A 19,805-nucleotide genomic window follows, 5' to 3' on the forward strand; every position below is an offset into this window, starting at 1 on the left:
TCAGATGATCTGTACAGACTCTGTGGGATCTCGCTGCAACGACCTTCAACATAAAGGATGACTAACTCACTTGGAGAAAAGTGTCGCCTTCGGCCCGAATCAACACATAAATGGCAACCGCAGGAATGCATACAAGAGAAAGCGATGCAATGCCCCACCCAATGGCTTCCGCCCACCAGGGGTAAATGTATGCGCCATTGTGATAAGTGGGAGGCTCGTAATCAATTAAACTAAACACCCACACAGCCTGTAAGTATAATAACAAGAGGATGAAAAAGATACATTTCAATAATTGTATAGACAAACTTGACACAGTCTGAAACGTCAATGAAATAATAAACATTGAAGCCTCGTACCATTATTAAAAGAGGAGCAGCTACGAGCCAGCAAAACCGAAAGTAAATAGACGGCATACGTCCGGTCATTTCTTTGACATTACTGCACAGCCTCTGCACACCATAAAACCAAGATATGGCTATAACTTCGAAGAATGCCAAGAACATTATCGAAATCGATGCAGCGTAGTGATCTATCAGTTGAAAGAAGAATATACCACCCTGAGGATAAAAGGACATTTTTAAATTTTGTGAACTCTAAGAAAGGAAGACATGTACCTCACCGTTGAAGACCTTTATGTTATATTTACCCGTGTTAGATTTGGTAATCCGAACAAAAATGACACAACGCATATTATGAGAACCAGGATTTCGTGGCAAAGTAACAGGCGCTTTATCCAATTTGGAAATCCGTCTTGTATCGATGTTACGACGACTTCCACGATTGCAAACTGTAATTTCAGTAAAACGTTCAAAGATTTATTGTAATTTTCCAACAACAGATTATCAGCTGTCATATACCTACGTACTTGGGATTATTGGCATTATGTGTGACTCACGGTTTATTTCAGATTAGCAAAATTTCAGAGTCATAAAATGCAATATCTTACTAGGTTGGGCAAACCGCTACTCACCTGACTATTGAGTGAGAGGCAGACGAGCATGAAGAAAAATAATACGGCCCATAGTTGAGATGCTGGCATTTTTGCTAAAGCTTGGGGATAAACGACAAAGACTAATCCAGGACCTGTAATAATAAATATACAATAAATATAACGCGGAATACAAAAAGCATGTCCAGTCGAGTTCCACGTTCTTTCAGTAACGCGATTAGTATGTCAGTGACGACCCGTGAACAACATCACATACCGTCACTGAGGACATCTTCGACGGACATATTCTGCTCGCGTGCGATGTTGCCTATTGTGGCAAAGGCAAAAATTCCAACAAGTAGACTGCTGAACGCATTGATTAGGGATACAGCAACCGTATCTATCAAGATATTGTTGTGGAATTTGTTGTAGCTTGCAAAACAGATCATCGACCCGAACGCGATTCCCACTGAGTTAAAGATTTGGGCAGCTGCATTCACCCAGACCTTCAACAGATATAAAAAAACGCAATTATTTATCAAGGACCGAGTGAAATCCTATAAGAAATTCACGATGAAGAGAATTTTTCGGAATAATTCTGAAAAGTGTTCTTGGAAAGCTGACAAGCTCAATAAATTTTAGACAAATTCAGTAAATATTTGGAGAAGTCGGAATTTTTAAGACAGTTTTATCGGTCGGTTTATTGTCAAAGTGTGACAACATCTTTTCAGGGCTCTTTGGAAAATTTGGCTTGCTTCGCTGATAACGCTCTCTGTCCTTTTTCTTGTAAGATGGAATGAAACGAAAAATCATTACCGATATGCCAGTTGGTTTTGCTACTTGAAAATTACCAGAATGTCAAAGTTACGCCATGTTCGTGATTAACCACCGTCCACAAGTCTATTACAAAGTATGGCTATTTCCTCCCAGTCACAAATAAACTACTGACCTCCACTCTCTACAGTGATATGGAGTATTGGCAGTCATCCACCGGTGTGCACTTTTTGAGCCCATTAGAGTAACGAGTCAACACTTTTGGTTTCAAGAGTATGAATTATCGTACTCTATATAACACTTGAACCATGTATTTTGTTGAATATCACTTTGGAAAGCAACCGAAGAATCTGATTTTCATTGTGCATTGGAATCAGGACGAGGAATTACTACCAGTTTAGAAACAGGCCTGTACCAACATACAGTGAGACTACTTGCAGACTTCAATGAGAATTGGAACTTTCTAGGAATTGTGTGTATTGGTGAAATCATGTTGTAGCACATTGATCTGCTACAAAAGATGATTTCTTTCCAATTGAAGTTGAACTTTAAGTTAAAGTGCAATAGTATTTTTGCCACCACTGGAGTATTGAAAATGAGGAGTATTCACTACGGAAGACTAATCGTGCTTTAAAACAAAATTTATTTCTTGATTCCGATTAGCCGATATAGTGGTATCAATTTTTAGTCGGTCAAGTTTCTTTCGAGAATGATGTCATTCCATGAAAATTGTACCCTTAGATTGTCCTGAATGCAGCAATTACAAGTTAGCGTCCAGCAATTGGAGAGAAAAAACTATGCTTATTCATTGATTGCTTATGCATGTGATTTTCCAGTGAAAAACCAATGTTTCGAACGAATACTGAGGCTTCTGACTTTGTGTAACAGACAACAGATATTCTACTGCGCCAAACTCACTGAAGTGTCACAAAAATTGCACATGAATTGAAAAAGTTTCTCAAAATTTATCTCAGGTAAAGCGCAGGATACTTGGGAAATGTTATTGTCCGATGTTTCCGTCGGCGTTCTGTATCGTGCCTTCAAAGTTTTATAGAAAATGAATCAACGAATACTCTTTGTTTGTTTCAAACTTTTGAAACATGCATTCGTCTTGGAATTACATGGAGTAATAAAAGCGCCCGAATTGTGAAATATTGGAAACTTGATACGACAGTTACGAGGCTTTTCAAAGACGTCGTATGTTTTAAAGGTACCACTCGATTCGAAACGCCTCCTAGGTACCAATGCAAACCCAGAACAATATTATTTATGACGTAAACTACATCCCTACATAATTCGAGTCATGTTATAAAGGTTCGCTGAATAATGGCTAAATATGTTACGACTATAATTACGTTCACTGTAGCATCTGGTAACTAAGAAATGTTTTATAATAAAACGAATTACAGCTAATTTCGCATACGTACTTTACTTTGAATAAAACGTCAATAAACAGTACCGAAACAATAAAAAGCAACTTTTTTTTTTTAAATTATATTTCGTTACCTTAGCATCTGCCAGCAGAGCCCATCGCGGTCTGAAAAAATACTGAAGACCCTTATCCGCGCCTTCGAGGGTTAGAGAGCGTGTGAGAAATACGATGATGAGCAGAAACGGTAGTGTGGCCGTAAGGTATCTTACTTGTGCCGACGACCTGATAGATTTCCAAATGGAAAAGTAAACCATTACCCAGGCAGTTACCAAGCAAGCAACTAATTCCCACCGCAGCGCTCCAGGCTCTTCGATGCCACTGCTGATCTGAAGTACCTTGTTTCTGAAAAAATTGAATCAGTGGTTAGTCCAACGTACAAGACATTCCCGCATAGCACAGTTATTTGTGACGACAAATCATCGCACGGTTGCTACCACAGATTGCAAAATTCAGTTTTCAGTAAACACACCATTTTTCAGGGATTTATATCGATTTTCAGGATTATTCGGGCAGCACATACTATAAAATCACGATTCGGGGCACTGTAAACTAAACTTTCTAGGCGCCTCGATTTGAATGGCGCTTTGTTTCGATCAAAAGCTCAAATAGTCAACCATACCGAGTTACTATAAACACAAATATAGGGCGGTAAGCATTTAGCCTATAACCAACTTGGCATGATTCGATTAGCCCTCGGGAACTGATTATTAGAACTCAGTATCAGCGACAAGTTGAGTTTGGAATCATGCTTGATCGATAAAAGCTTCAACTACGTTTAATTTTCTGCCTGGGCTGGCACGTAATACAAAAATGAAATGTTTCTCTGTGTTTGCCTTACTCAAAGAAATCTTCTGACGGTGTTTTGGAAGTGTTTGGTCGTGTGCGATTGTCTGTATTTAGCATAGCAGGTGTCCAACAGGCATTCGTATGCCATGTATCGTTACACTCCGACCATGGTTGGACATCTTTGAACGCAGTAAAAAAATAGTAAATGGCATATGCTATTATCACATTATGGTAAGTGGACATTAGAAATGAAATAACTACGGACGACAAACCGGCCCCTGTAAGCAGAAAAAATTGAAACAAATAATTAAGATTCACGTTATCGTCAAATGTTATCATATGCATGAATGATATGTACGGTAAATGGAATACAAGGAAGAGTGCAACATCGCACAGGAATCGAAACGGTCCGTTCTGTACGGAAGCAGTTGGTCGCATGTCAAGTTTGTTTCGCAATAAAAGAATACTTAAAATACAAAATTGCTGTACGTTAATAGTCACGTACCCAATGGCATGTAAAGTGGCAATATTCCATGCAAGATTTTTTCAACACCGGTAATTTATCTCGATCCTACAGCCACCAACCGTCTTCCTTCAACCAATATCAGTGTTACATTTTATGTGAATTTGAACTCCGTAATGGGATGGAATGCAGGTATGTTGGTTAAACTGTGTGCTTTAACGAACCTTTAAATAGAGGGCAAATTTGTCCCAGGGCGCCGATTGGACCTCGACGTGTGAATTGCCCGATAGCAAGTTCCATGTATAGCAACGGGACACCGCATACTATTAATATCAGAAAGTAAGGTACGAGAAATACTCCTGGAACAAATAAAACGAAACATAATCATAGATTTTTATAAAACTAAATGCAGCACTATGGATTTAACCATCAATTAACATGTCTCTTAAAATTGTATGGTACGTACATGTATTTTCCTCTTACTGTATTTCAAGTCAAATATGGGAGAAAATTTGTCACAATAGTATTAGAGGGTTGTTTATGTAACAACTTTTCTCCAAAACCTGCTTGAAAACTTCCAGTTACGCTTCTTACCAGGTGTGACTAAATCAATTCACGGTAAGTGCACTTGGTACTTTCGGAAAAAAATGTAAAATCTATCATTGTAAAGAAAAAAGCAACTTTGAATGGATGAATAAATAAAGAAAATGAGTAACTGTTTAATACGTGTATTCCATGGAGTCTGTAATAAATGCGAATATAATAATAAATCCAATCAAATGCTCGAGTAAAAAATATGGTCGGAAGGAAGTTTTATCTAACCCATGGGATGTTATACTTTCAACGCTCTGCGACACCTCATACGTGAACGCAAATTCAAGCAATTTGACATAATCTTGACTTTCTGATAGATTTACCGATTTGATATATTTCGTACGTAGATACCTACATTTTATTTATTTATTTTTTTTTCAAGTTTTGGGTAAGATAAATCTGTCGTCGCGTTATTACGTGTTATCCGATGATAAGATTACGGAATTTTTCGGATACTTGACTCTAACAATCGAAAAACGCGCGCTGTGGTATTCTATAAAAGTTTTTTCTTTCAACCAACTTAGCTAAAGCGAATATACCCAGAGGATACCTCAAGAGTCGAATAATTCGAAATTTTGTTGCTAAATTGCCTTAAGCATAAAAGTTAAGCCAAGCAAGGTTACAGAAGAATGAGCAGAATGAAGATTAGGTCATAAAGAAAGACTGGTTCCAAATATCTTTACTCGGTACTTATTGTACACAGCCTCTTTATGTATCAAAGTTCAGTTTGTTTTACTCTGCGTACTTGTGTAATATTATACCCATTCATATTTTAAATATACTCATTTCTTAACGACTATTCATTCACAGGATGTCTTCTTATTAGGAAATCTGGAAAACCGGAAATTGTTATGGAATTTGCATGCGTCTGGAAATACTGGAAGATTTTTGTATTTTCATCCTCAGTAGTGTCCGATTTTTTGAAATGTAGAAAATCACTCTCCGTGAGATTGAAGAGGTTAGCGGAAAAGGGGTACGAGTGACGAAAAATATGGTTTTTGAAGGAATTGTAAGAATTGCTAAATTTATGTTCACCTCCTTGTAAAATTTATGAAAAATACGAACAAGTACTAAAAACAGTCGATATTCTCAGGTCGATGTTTCTACCTTCACGTTCCGAAAGAATGGCTAATCCTAATCACGGGTTATTTTATTCAAATTGGAGCGTTTATTGATATGCACATATTTGGTAATTGAGCTTAAGCAAAACTGTATTGCAAGAAAAATTTGACTATTTTAACTCACGACGGAAACATCTGACGTCTAATTTTTATAACTAATTTACATGAAAAAAAAGCGAATCTGTTAGTAAAAATAGGTTGACATGAGTCCTGGACGAATGTCTATTTTCGTCTGGCAAAACCGGGAAATGTGAGGAAATTTGATACGTTATTGACGCTAGACACCCTGATTCATTTTGTGCGCGAACTGGTGACCCTACCCCCCCCCCCCCTGCAATATTTTCCAATTTTTCTAAAACACTTACTTATAGTTTCAAATTTTTTTCTCTAAACTATAATTCCAGGAAACAAACTGCGAATTTTATAAGCATTTAATTATAATATTATACGAATATTTGTAATTCTTTCAAGGCGAGAGTCTAATATTCTTACGAGTCAGCCAAAAAAAAAAGATATTAACGCTGCATTTTCACAGTCTCTAATTACAGGTGAGCAATAGAGCAAAAAAGACGAAAAGTCTCTCCGTGCAGCTTCTTTTTTAAAATTATATTTATGTGAATTCACTTCTCTACACAATATTTAAGCTCTGCTGCAAGAGATCCGCAGAATTCGCTCGATCGTGACGGGACAATTTCAAAACTTTTTTTTGGCATTCGTACAATATACGCGGTAGAAAGGCGATAGTGGTGCAAAACAGCGCACTATATTTGCTTCGGCCTAGATCGAGTATGCAAAGAATTTTCAGAATATGCGGTTAAAATACACGAATAAATATTAAACGCGCTTCAATAATTATACCTGCAGGTAATTGCCTGAGGTTGGAAGCATAGCGAATACTTCACTTACAATCATTTTACAACTCTGCAGTCACAGAAATACCTACCTAGATACTTGTTAAAATTGGGGTTACGCGGAGAAAGTACAAAGTTAGTAGTGGCGATTGTCAGGCACGAGTGGTTTCAGGATGTAATCCTCCTTTGTCGCTTTTTCACACCTCATGCAAATATGGAATGGCGATCCGTCAGTGAAGATCAAATCGAGATTATCCAAACATCTTTCGAATACATTTCCAATGAAAGCATTACATCACGGAATGTCGACTTTAGTTCAAGCTATTCCGATAATATAACAGCTAATTGACCATAAAGAACACTAATTAACTCCAAAAGTTCGATTTATTTTTCTACGGAAAGGATTGAAGCGACCATCCAACGGACGTGTTTCTATTTTTGAAAATTTGGTGGACTTTGAAGGGTGTAAAGCGTCTCAAAAAACTATTTTTTGTGTACATCTAGTAAACTAATTCAACCTCAAATTCCTAAGTGTTTTCATTTTCTTTTAAAAAAAAAAAAGCTCCTAAAAACAATTATGATTTTAGACCGCTCAAGTTGTGTCCCTCCCCCCCCTCCCTCTTGATGTACAACATCCGATTCTCAAATAAGTATACACCTTTGTACATAACTTCAGAAACAGTATCTCAATACGCAAGAGTGGTAATACGAGCGGATTCGAGATTCCAGTTAATTAAAAAAAATCTGAAAGTATTAAGTAAGTGACGTCGGAACGGAAATGGCGGGAATTTACAACTCTGAACTTGATACATGACCTTGTCCGTACTGCGATGCACATTACGGTTCTACATCCCGGATCATCGTGCAGATTCCCCCTCTTTACCAATTTCAATTACACCGGTAGAAATAATTTATGGTTTGTAATTTCAGGAGCAATATATACTACTGTTCCCGGTGATTTATAACCGTAATCGGTATACCCTTTAAACCAATTTGCTTTAGGTCACCTCTATTCCTTGTTGAATCGAACGCTATACGTTTAGTTCAAAACTAACGCACTTGACAGAAGTGCGTTAAATGAATTTTTTTTTGAATATTATTCGACTGTTTGTTCAGTCGTTATTCGGTGCAATTGAGAAAATCGATTGGTCAAAAAAAAAAAAAAAACAATGCAAAGTTGAAACGAACAATTGTGTTTGTAACAATGAAGTAAATAATTGAAGCGATTCCAGCTTAAGAAAAAACGATTCAATTTGAAAAAATATGTGTATTTAAAAAGAAAGGGATAAAGAAATAGAAAGTAATTTCATAGCGCATGATGGCCTTTAACCCTAAGTCAGTTTTTGTAAAAAAAAAGTAGTATTCGATGGTTTTCAGGGTCACTGATTACGAATCTGAAATCAGATCTTGAAAATTCAATATGGTTGATCCAATATGGTGGACAGAATTTGCAAATTCGGTCAAAAAACTCGATGCAGCGATTTTCATAGTCGCTGATTGGATTCGCTATACTGAATTTTCAAAATCGGATTTTAGATTCGTAATCAGCGATATCAAAAACCCCTGGATAGGATTTTTTCTCCGCTTTCAATCGAATTTGAAATTCTTGCTCGCCATATTGGATCCACCATCTTGAATTTCTTAAATCTGATTTCACATTCGTAATCAGCGACCCCAAAAGCTCGTGATTTATGTAAAACATGTACAAGTGTAGAGGAGTAACTGTATCGAAAATAAATTATTCCGTCAATTTTCACAATTTTGTTCAATTAATTTGTTTCTAACAATAATAATTGACATTATATCGTAAGAATTTCTCTCGAGTATACAACATTTGTTAGTATACTATCATAAATAGCAAAAAAAATATGTTGGAAAGTTCTCTAAAAACACAGAAACTGGATATTAAAATAGGTGGTAAGAACGCGTAGCGCTATGACTCAAAGGGTTAAACGTTTAATGCAAAACATGAGCAGAAACGTGAGTTTGACTTGCAGGAAATGTTTCGAGTGCACAGCCTGAGAATATAGCTGCTCATTCTCCCCGCTTGGCACGTGATTGAACTACATTAAACGACTGCGACGATCAGCGAAGCTCTCGCTAAACTGTCGGACACTGCTGCAATTTATAAATCGTCCTAAAGAGTTACATCCACTGACCTTGCTTCTTCCCACAGAAACAAGGCGGCGATAATTTCGCGTCACCAGTTTCACCGTCGTTTACAGAAAAGAACGGATTAATAGTTGTTATTAAATTATATTGTATTATACCAGAGCCTCCGTCGCATGGCTAATTGACTTATTAATATGCAATCGAATTCCGTTTATTGTGCAACAATCGTTACTGGAGATCGGTTGATCAAAAATCCCTACTTTCTACTACTTAACCTTATTACAAGATATAATAGTCGTTGGATGTTGATTATTTAGCGAATTTTTATGTTCGTATGAAACTACAAGGATTCTCTGCGAAAATTCAAAAATAGAAACTTATGCAAAACTTATAAACATAAGCTTCGATATCGTTGCTTCAAATCAAGTCGTTTCACAATGCAGGTTAAAGGTTTAGCGGGATTCGTTCGATTTTACTATAGAATTACTGTTCTTACTTAGAAGACTGTTTTCAAAAAATTGAACGAAACACTTCATTTTATTATAATGGCATCATTGAATGGTTCACATTACAACACATCGCACCGATATTGATTATGATCAACAAACGGCAACACTCAATTAACTACTGAAAAAAAGGACAATCCGTTTCAGTGCCTTGGTAGAAAATAGTCTTTTGAATGAAATGAGACATCGTAGGAATGAAACCAAGCGAATCTACTGAGTTTTTGACAGTTTTGAAACGGCTGAAAGTGAAGTACAATTATAATCTATGCTTTTGTTTTTGATTCCAGTATTTTATATTTCTGTATTTTTAAAGAGATCATCGTAGCTTGCGAACAGCGTTAATAATTCGATGAACACACTCAATCCATGACTATCTCGTAATAAAATTATAAAAAGTAAGATGATGATAACCGATGACACTAATTAGTGGTTATATAATTCATGAATAGATAACTGTACAAGTTATTCACGGCTAATTGGATAGCAAATATGATTAAATACTTATTAGGTATACAGAAATCTTTAACAGGTACTAATTACAATGTTGACTGAGTCATCATTGAATGCATTGTAATACGTCAAATTATTAAGAGAGATAGTAAATTTTTGCCCCAAGTAGTTAGGTACACCAAAACAACAACAGTTGGAGTAAAAAATTCCGAAACGGTCCCAATTTTCATCGTGAAAAACTTTTGGAATGAAAAAAAAGAAATGGGCTTTTTTACCGCTGTGTCAATTTCTCATTCGGTGTAACTTTAGAACAAAGAGGTAAGTGATAAAATAATCTTATGACGTAGCTACGATAAAAATGAAGGTGCTTCCCTAAAATTTATCATGCGTTTCAGAGTTTTAAACAAATTTCACTAGATTGTTAAGACTCTTGTATTTCGTGTCATGCGATGTCTTGTCGCTTTGTCAATTCGTTTTTCTGAACACAGAACTTTTCGAAATAGCTCTGGTGAGAACGTTTCTGATATGAAAAACGATGAATAATTCGTTGAAAAACTTTGTACAAAATTTTCTGTCAAGTTCGGCAATGGTCAGTAAGAGAATAGCTTCAACAAACAGTGATTGCTTTTGAAAAAATACAGATATTTTTCATTACACAATTCTCTGAGTGTCAATTTAAAAAATTCTTTCGAATTTCTCTTTGAATTTTGAACCCTGGAGAGTATTTTTTTTAAATTATGTATCCATACGCGGAAAATTCTCTAAATTTCCAGACACTTGGAACGAAATGTTTTGAACGGCTGATATTTTTGAAGGAATTCTTTGCAGTGTGATTCCAAAAAATATAAATTTTCGAAACACGCACTCAAAAAAAAAAAAAAAAAAAATAAATAAATGAAAAGACTAAAATGTTTTATTTATGAGTAACGGTAAAATAGTATTTTTCAGCGTATAAATGGTATTTTGTACAAAATTCTGCATTCTACGTTATATAGAAATTATGTCTTACAGATTTTAAGATTATACTGTGGATCAAGTACAAAATCAGAAGGCAAGTACGGAGAACAAAACGCAAAATGAATGAAAAAAAATATACTTATATATCAGCTATATTAAAATCGAAAAAAACTACCAAATTATTGTTAGTACGTATAAGTAACTGATCAATCGACGAAATGTAGGGTAATATTTTTACGTTACTATCTGTTGAATTGTGTAATAATTCCATAAAGACGTATAACAGATCATATAAGTAATACAAGTGCGATAAGTGATAACCTCCTTAGTCTACCAGGTGAAAATTTTTGATTAGATAAAATGAAACAGCATGTGAAATCCATCATGATTAGGATTCAATGACCAGTTATTATCACGCTTGCAATGCCAAATTTAACGACGTAATATCTGATCATTTCGCGTAGTTGTAACCTACTTGTATAGTTGTTATATTAACCGTGCTGATAGTTGTTACGTTCAATTAGCCATGAATAGCTATATTCGTGAACAGAACTTGTGACAAAGTAAACGTTGATAGCGAATAAAGGTCTTGTTTGCTTACCTTGTACTGTAAATCAATCAAGCAGCGTGCAAGAATTGTTCGTTTACATAGCGCAATACGTTGTAACGACAAACGTCGCGGCAAGCTCATATCGTGTGCGCGTAACGCAGATATTTTAAAAATTATAACATCTTCCATATTTTACCAGCTTCTTCTGTCATATTAATCGATTACAAACGTACATAATCCATGTATATTCAGACACGAATAATTGTCATCATCAATCATAAACTGCTTTGAATGTGTTGTCACGTGATAATACTAATATGGAATAATTCGGTTAGTTCGATAGAAATCAAAAACTGTTGTGTTATTAACCTCGTACAGGGCTCGCGTCCAAATACCTTCCGAATATCCGAAAGCTGATCAAACTGTTACAGAATCATTGGAATAATATTATTAGCGTATTTTGTTTTTTAAATAGCTGATTTTGCAATATAACCAATTCTCAGCTCAAAGTATTTTTGAGGTAATACAAAAAACAAAAATTATGATTCATCTTTGTGGAACTTTTTTCAATTGGTTAATTGTTTTTTTCTTTTTTTTTTTTTTTTAACGGTTTCTTTACTTTACTTAACAGCTGATTGTGAGCCGATTCATTCTCAACTGGTTGAGTATCACCCTCGCGATGTTGAACGCTGATTAAGAACGAGTCAAAAAACGGCGATACACATTTGGCAGACATTTGTTACCTTAAGTCGAGTCATCGATAATTTCGCACTGTTAGTGCGGAAAAAGATAAAAGCAAATCGCGATACGAAAGGGGATTTTTTACCGTGAATCACGCGTTGTCGTGTTTGAAACTTAATAGTGAGTATTACGGATGACACAATCGCATTTCACGGACCAAAGTATGCAGTGGTTACCTTATCGGATGACTATGACATAGAAAAAAAATTCCCACACATTTTACTACATTGTACAATCAATAATCGCAAGTCAAACTCTAAGAATATTGGGTTTCCGGTGCTATTTGTAGGTAATAGACATGCGTCATTCAATGATAAGTAGACCTTGAAGGAGGAATAGACCGTGCTTTGTTCAGCTGTAACGCAGCAAAATTGCTCTAAACCTTATTACAATAGATTAATTAGTTGATTATACAATATCAACAAAAGAAACGTTTTTACTTTACAATTAACACTGGAATATATACCAACCTACTTCACTTTTTTCCCTCAATTATAGTTCCGTGCGAACGTTTACACAGTTTACCGTTCTAAATATGTATATTCCGATGAGAAGAAAAGATTGCTTTGACTAAAGAACGATCTATTTACAGTGCTGAATTAAAAATATTTATCCTCATTCAACTTAATTCATGTGATCATACAACCAATTTTCCTCATGAATAATCATAAATATTCATTCATTCTTGAACAGAAATTTATTTGCATTCATGGGAAAAATATTGACATCGACAGTTTTAAACTTTGGCAAAAAAAAAAAACAATCAGTACGAAGACTTCCGTTAGACATGTTATATTACAAATTTATAGCCTTCCATGCGGATTCGGTGCACTGATAGAAATTTTTAATTATGGCTACCGTAGAGTCCTTAGCTACTTAATTTTTTACTGTAATCGAGAAACATATATTTGGGTACGAAATGAATGTGAGTTTTTTAACTGCAACCAAAAACTATTCCGATAATTTCATGTTGGCGCAAAATTCAATTGACGTTAAGGCCTGATTTAACTAAAAAATACAGTAAATTAAATAAACAAATTCAATAGTAGCAATAACTAGAAAGTGTAGCATTGGCAGGTACAATAACACTGATTAGTTAGTTGCACCATATTCCCTGGTAGTTCGAACAATATGTAAGCGGTTATTGCAACGATAGCTATTTTACTAGAACTTGATGGCAACCATAAAAAAAATGAAATCGGGGAGTTTCACAGAATCTTTTCGCGAGGCAGACGCTAAGCGACGAACGAAACATTGTTATTGTCCTAGTAATTGTTGGACGAGAAACGAATGCTTACCGCCGCCACTCTTGTAACATAAATAGGGAAATCTCCAGACGTTGCCAAGGCCGACAGAGTAACCGATGCAAGCTAGAACAAATTGCACCTTGTTGGCCCAATGAGGCCTCTTTGGTTGCCTGTAATCCCCAGGATCTTCCGCATCCACGTCGTCGTAACTACTGCACGTCGAGAGGTCATCTTCAATGGGTCTGAAAGATAAGAGGAAATAGATACAATCAAATTTTTCAACATTTTCCATATTCAATGATTTCTTTTACATTTTTTTTTTTTTTTTTGCGAACCAACACTGACGTTGATTGTATTAAGACGATGTTATACTTGGTCTTTGACGACTGACAGTAAGCAAAATGTCACTTATTTCAACTATGATCAGAGACTACGCGTCACTGGCGTGAAAATGCCACAGGTAGCGCGATTCCACAGAAAATGTATTCCTACAACAAGTGCAGGTAATTTAATTATAGGAATATGTGTTTTAATCATTATTGTTGGGTGAAACTAAAATTTTTTTGGATATTTTACCTCGACTTGCATGTAGAATTACTTTATTCGCGATTTCTTCAAGTCAACTATGCACACTGGTAATAAACGAAATAAGTGATCTATTACTCTGTTGGTAAAGACTGTTTACAGATTTCTCTCGAGATACTCGAGTAAATTAATATGATTGCAAATATTTGGAATTACTCTTGAACGGAGGAGTAAAATGGAATTTCATTTCATCAATTAAAAAATTGTAAGATCCCGATTATTGTATTGAATACTTGTAAAATCTGAAAACAATTTCTTGTTTTACCGTCATACCGACAGAGTAAGTAAGTTCTTGTCACACTTCGATGAATTCTGTAGTATGCGCGACCTTTGACTAGTTGTGAATTGTTCAATGCAAACAGGAAAAATCTATTTTACTAGTCTGTTTGTGCAGAATTCAAAAACTCGCACCAGGATATCCAATCCGTAGTTAAAAATGAGTAGCTACAACATATTCCCGTTGAAACTGAATGTTCTGTCTCAAATAATATTTTGAGATTATATTTAGTTTGAAATCAACTACCTGAATTGCTTCATCATGAATTTTTATTCATTTGTTCTTCCTCCAAACTTGATCGACGGATAGATCAGAAATCGATCCTCGTACACCATAGTTGTAGATATACAGTTACATCGCGCCTCTTGTTACAGAAAAGAGCGTGACTTGTGATTTATGTACCTTGCACTCGTCAGCAGAAGAATCAAGTTGAGGTCTCGAATTAGGACAAGGGAAAACTTTCTGCTGGGTTATACGAGTTCATAACTTTTACGTAATTCTTATTTCAACGTGAAAGAACACAACCTTGACATTTTTCATCCAAGAAATCATGTTATTATTTATGTAATTGCACAGCATATCCGAGGATTTCAATATGAATTAGTATTAGAGGTTGAATATCCTTGAATGAACAATAAACTATATTATCAATCCCAAAGCTGGGAATTATTCAAATACCGTTCCAACTTTTTTGCTCGAGATAGTTTCCGATGGCATTTGTACTAATGCCAATAGTTCGTTTCACCCAAAAGAACGACAAGATATATTGATCGAAACACATGTAATATATCTAAGGTGGAATTGGCGAGAGAAAATTTTGGATTCGTGAAGAGTATGCTGTAGTACAACCTATCACTGAGGCGAAAATACCGGATATAGCACAATTTTACAAGCGATACTAAACAAACATATCCAAATATTTCTTTGTTTTATGCCAGAATAATGCCAGTAAACTTATTGCTACAAATAGTGGTAATTCAATTACAGAAATACATTGTCTGTCCATTGTTATTACGTTAGACAGATGCTTTTTTATACGGTTGTGTGGCATTTTCACATTACGGGCTGATGATATAGTCGTTCGATTGATTAACTTTTTACTCGGTCGGTAAGTACTGACAATGAGTAATACAGCATCTTCTCAAAAATGTCAAACTTTGACAATTTATTTGCAATGTTGGGACCGACTGTGTCGTATCTTATGCGCGATATTTTTACCACAGAATCATTTACGGAGACTGCGAGCAGCCCGTAGGAAAATATAGGGTACGGTGTTAGGTATACAAAGTACAGAGCAAGTAAGAACAACACGCGCGGTTCTCGCTTGTTGCACTATTTGTCTTCGCCAAGGCCTCCCTGTCTCATCCATACGATATATATATATACGTTAGTTGAAGTGACATTCACAGAGACGCGTGATATAATATGCAGCATTCCGTAATATGTAATCGTTGTATCATACACGTAACGTATAGCTAATATTATTTTCATTTCCAAACCAACTGTATCACTCGGTAGAATGTCCACCGTTTGTTTGTCCATTCGCACATGCGAATTTATGCACATTTGTCGTGCGACGGAAAACGTCGTCTTCCGTTATGTTTATTGTAGATATTCTATGCAAACCTGGTTTGTAGCGCGACGATACTATCGAAACAAAAATTGAAATTTTTGGAACGGATATGTACGCTGAGAAAAATTTCATTTTTTATAGTAGCTAGAATAATTCAGTAAAACAGGTATCGTTAAAAAAACTGCTTGGATATTGTTGGAATTACGAAAAACGAGGTACGCCTAATCATTTTGCGCTATCGTCGATCCTTTTCTGGTAATTGCAACGCAAAATCATTTCGTTCGGTTTACTCTACTTTTTTAGTTAAATATGGCTTTAACGTCAATTTATTATCGCACAAGCATTAAATATTCGCAACAGTTGGAAAAAAATATAGTAACAGTGATCGTAATGAGAAAGAATAGTAACGGATACTAGACTTTCTGGTAATAGCTACAAGTCTAATTTTCATTTTGTACCTGGGACTATATTTTTCGATTGTGGTAAAAAATGAAAATAGTCAAGCACTGAGCGGTAACCGGAACTAAAAATTTCTCTCAGTGTGCAGGCGAATAATTCGGTATAAAAATATCGACATTTTGAAAAATGTGCAATAAAAAACGGTGCTTTTGTCTTTTACTATAACCCCGACGATGTACTTATTTCCTGGGTCATATTGGCGGAGAGAACGTTAATAGGTTGTTAAGTTAAGTTGAAATGCTCCGTGTATGCACGTATGTATTATACATACAGAAGGTCCTCTCACGTATCCACGTTCAAGCGTGCATGCGCAAAGCAGTACATCAGCACTAGTTAGCGAAGTATATAATGAAAATTGCCGGAAATTATATTTTATTACTCTTTTCCATCGTGGTAATTGTATATACGGTGTTTATTCTTTCATTCTTCCTATTTCTTCTTACTCCTGCGTTACCGCATGAAACACGATCCCTTGTGGGGGGGTCTCGCAAATCTGCGGTTACCCGCTTAATTCTGCAGCATTTATGTTTGAAGATTCACGTAACTTGATATTTCCTCTGAAATGTGGATCACGTATTCTTTGACTTGTATTTTTCATTTGTCGGGTTATTTATTGGACACTTGCCTCGCCGAATGATGGACTCACATTGTTTTATTGTCACACTTTCTTTCCTAAGCGAGAATCCAATGACTGGAATCTCGAAAGGATAAACGCTATTGAATTTGCTCTTCCGTGCAGCGGTTCACATTGTACAAAATCACAAGTGTTTGCTTTATGAAACGCTGAGATGAAAAAGAAGAGATTTAATAACAATAAAACAAACTCACGCGCTTAATATGAGGATGAAATTTTTTGACCGATAGTTAACTGAAACTGTCTCACACATTTTTTTAAACCTGTCTTCCTCCCTGATTCGCAGACTAAAATCAACTGAAGAGATGTCAGTGTGTAATGTCTTCTAATTTGGACACCTTATCGCAAATTATATCACAAGCTTGGTCAAATGCCACAGTAAACTCCAAAGCCTTGTTATATATTTCGCTTTTACTGTTCCATAAAAATGACGCGTATGTGACTTTATACGTCATACTCATTTACAATCAGTTTGACCATCAGAGCACTACACAGTTCAACAAGGTTGTATTATAAAAATTGTAAAATCTGATTAACTGAATAGTCGGTAAAAGAGGAGGTTTCTTTTCTTATTTTGCAATTCTTACATCAAATTTTTCAAACACGTATCAATATATTCCTTGATTATGAATCTTACAATTGCGAGTAAATATTATACAATGTGTTAGACAACACGTTAATGGATTTGAATGGTTTTTGTCGATAAATCAAACATTTTTTCATATAGTCACCTTGATCCTTTTATAGACGAGGAGAGAATTTTTGCAGGTACGAATTGTAGACCGAATAAAAATTCTAAAATCACGGTTGTGTTTTTTCAATAAAACTCTGTCCAGCTGTAAACATTGTCCGACTCAGGATTGACGCACGCGAGGACTCGATTCTTCGGTGCGGACAAGCAGGTTGTTTTAGGTTTAAACGGCTCGTTCTAAAATGCCAATTACCCACTTACGTGTCTGGAACGATACGCTTGAATTGTAAGTCCTGGATGATCAGGCCTCTCTTGGTCGCTCGGAAGCTAGAGCCTCGCTGCATTTTTAAATACCGCTCGATTCGCACTGTGTTGGTAGAAACAGTGACTGCATGGCAATTAAATCGATTGGAATGGACTACTTATTTCGAAAAAATTGACGAAAGCACGGCAAAAAATTAACTTTTATGCTAGTAACTAAATTCAAGGAAACGTTTCGCCAGTTTTTTCACACGAACGTTAGATTATCGAAATCGGTCACCAACTGAACTCTCCTCTCGGGAGCTCACAGATATTATATAAGAACGCTGACCAATGAGCCATCTGCTGTACATACATATGAACAGACGGATATGTCAGGTGTGATTTACTTTTTCGATTAGCATCCGCCGCCCCTTTTCAGCGAAGTAAATATCCTTCGTTTCAAGTTTGTTTTGCTCTAAGCCGTGCTAATGGTCTCAATTGGTTTGGCAAACGTCTCGTCTTAGAGCACAGAGTAGCTGGCTAAGACCCGGAATTAGCGGACACATTATATCTGGATCATATTTAGAAAAAGTATTTATGAAACTGAAGTAACTTTAACTTTACATCAAGACAATTTTCCACTGTGGTTACTGTACAGTTCTTGAAATATTTGGGCTTTTTACCTTAATCGAAAAATACAGTTCTGGGTAAATAATGAAAATGTGTTTTTTAGCTGTAACCAGAAAATCTAATATATGTTACTATTCTGTACTATATTGTGATAATTTGATTTCGGTGCCGTGATAAATTTATGTTAAGGCTTTATTGTAATAAACTAAAAAACGCAGCGAACTATAAAAAACAGTTTTAACGTTGCAGTAGCCAGGAAAATAGTATTGACAACTATAATCACGATAAATAGTTGCTCGTAGCAAATTTCTGGATAATAATAACAATATTCAAACCGTTATTGTAACGACATCCAATTTACTATGATTTTTCGGTAATTGTAATTAATGAAAGTTTCTTTAAAGTGCCTGAAATACGAATTAGACTGTTAGACGGATGCGGCCAGACAGCATAAAACTAATGTTTGTATAAAAATGTACATCTGATAACCAATGCGTAATCTTTGAAATCCGAAATTGTGTTCAAGTTTTCAAGTAATACTTCAACGTCTCAACGTCTCAACGTCTTTTAATATATTTCATTCAAGTTTGCATGTGACAAAAGTCTCTAAACCGAATAGATCCCACGAAAGCTATTCTAAAGCCGGCTCTTGTATTCTGCAGAGCTGCTGTGACGACTATATCACTTTAAAGAAAACCCTCCAATACATATGGATAATTGTCAATAGGTGTTTGAATCTGTTTTCGGGCTCAATTCTGTACTTCGAATACTGAATTTTCTGACAGGGACCATTCAGATCAAAAGTTGGAAAGAAAGAAGAAATCATTGAACAATCTCCAACAACGATATTCGTCCCAATGACGGTGAATTATTATTGGCACAAATAACATCGCTAGAGATATTTTTAATTATTTTTTCTCTTCTGCTAACCTTTCATTCAGACGGCCCAACCAATGTATCCTAAACTGAACGTTCTATTCCGAAAATGTATTAACGTCTTCGAAAATAGTATAAAAATCAACAGAACACCAAAATCATACATTGCCTAACTTGTTATGATCAATAAAAAATGTTGACTAAAAATGTTTACGAGCACAAAATCACCTAAATTAACCAAATAATACAACTATAAACGATAGATAAATTATATCACTTCTGAAATAATTTTCTTCCTTGTAGTATTGAGAGACGACAGCGACAA

The 19,805-nt window shown here is 35.6% G+C and overlaps 1 protein-coding gene across 3 annotated transcripts in view; it reads right to left on the reverse strand.

The window, feature by feature from the left end:
* LOC124178737 (sodium- and chloride-dependent GABA transporter ine-like) overlaps positions 1–19,805 on the reverse strand; it is a 33,346-nt gene that overhangs the window by 4,683 nt on the left and 8,858 nt on the right. Inside the window, exons 1-10 of one of the 3 annotated variants that reach the window (XM_046562323.1) lie at positions 17,993–18,267; positions 13,564–13,754; positions 4,608–4,742; positions 3,973–4,198; positions 3,209–3,476; positions 1,206–1,434; positions 971–1,083; positions 647–787; positions 357–557; positions 71–247 (exon numbers count right to left, since the gene is read on the reverse strand). In XM_046562323.1, the coding sequence (XP_046418279.1) occupies positions 71–247; positions 357–557; positions 647–787; positions 971–1,083; positions 1,206–1,434; positions 3,209–3,476; positions 3,973–4,198; positions 4,608–4,742; positions 13,564–13,754; positions 17,993–18,075 (1,764 nt within the window). In that variant the 5' untranslated portion in view covers positions 18,076–18,267. Of the gene's footprint in view, positions 1–70; positions 248–356; positions 558–646; positions 788–970; positions 1,084–1,205; positions 1,435–3,208; positions 3,477–3,972; positions 4,199–4,607; positions 4,743–13,563; positions 13,755–17,992; positions 18,268–19,805 lie in introns of those variants that run through there. The other 2 variants (XM_046562320.1, XM_046562321.1) reach the window with 2 other exon arrangements.

The sequence above is a fragment of the Neodiprion fabricii genome, chromosome 3 (genome assembly GCF_021155785.1).
Source record: "Neodiprion fabricii isolate iyNeoFabr1 chromosome 3, iyNeoFabr1.1, whole genome shotgun sequence".
Taxonomy (NCBI): Eukaryota; Metazoa; Arthropoda; class Insecta; order Hymenoptera; family Diprionidae; genus Neodiprion; species Neodiprion fabricii.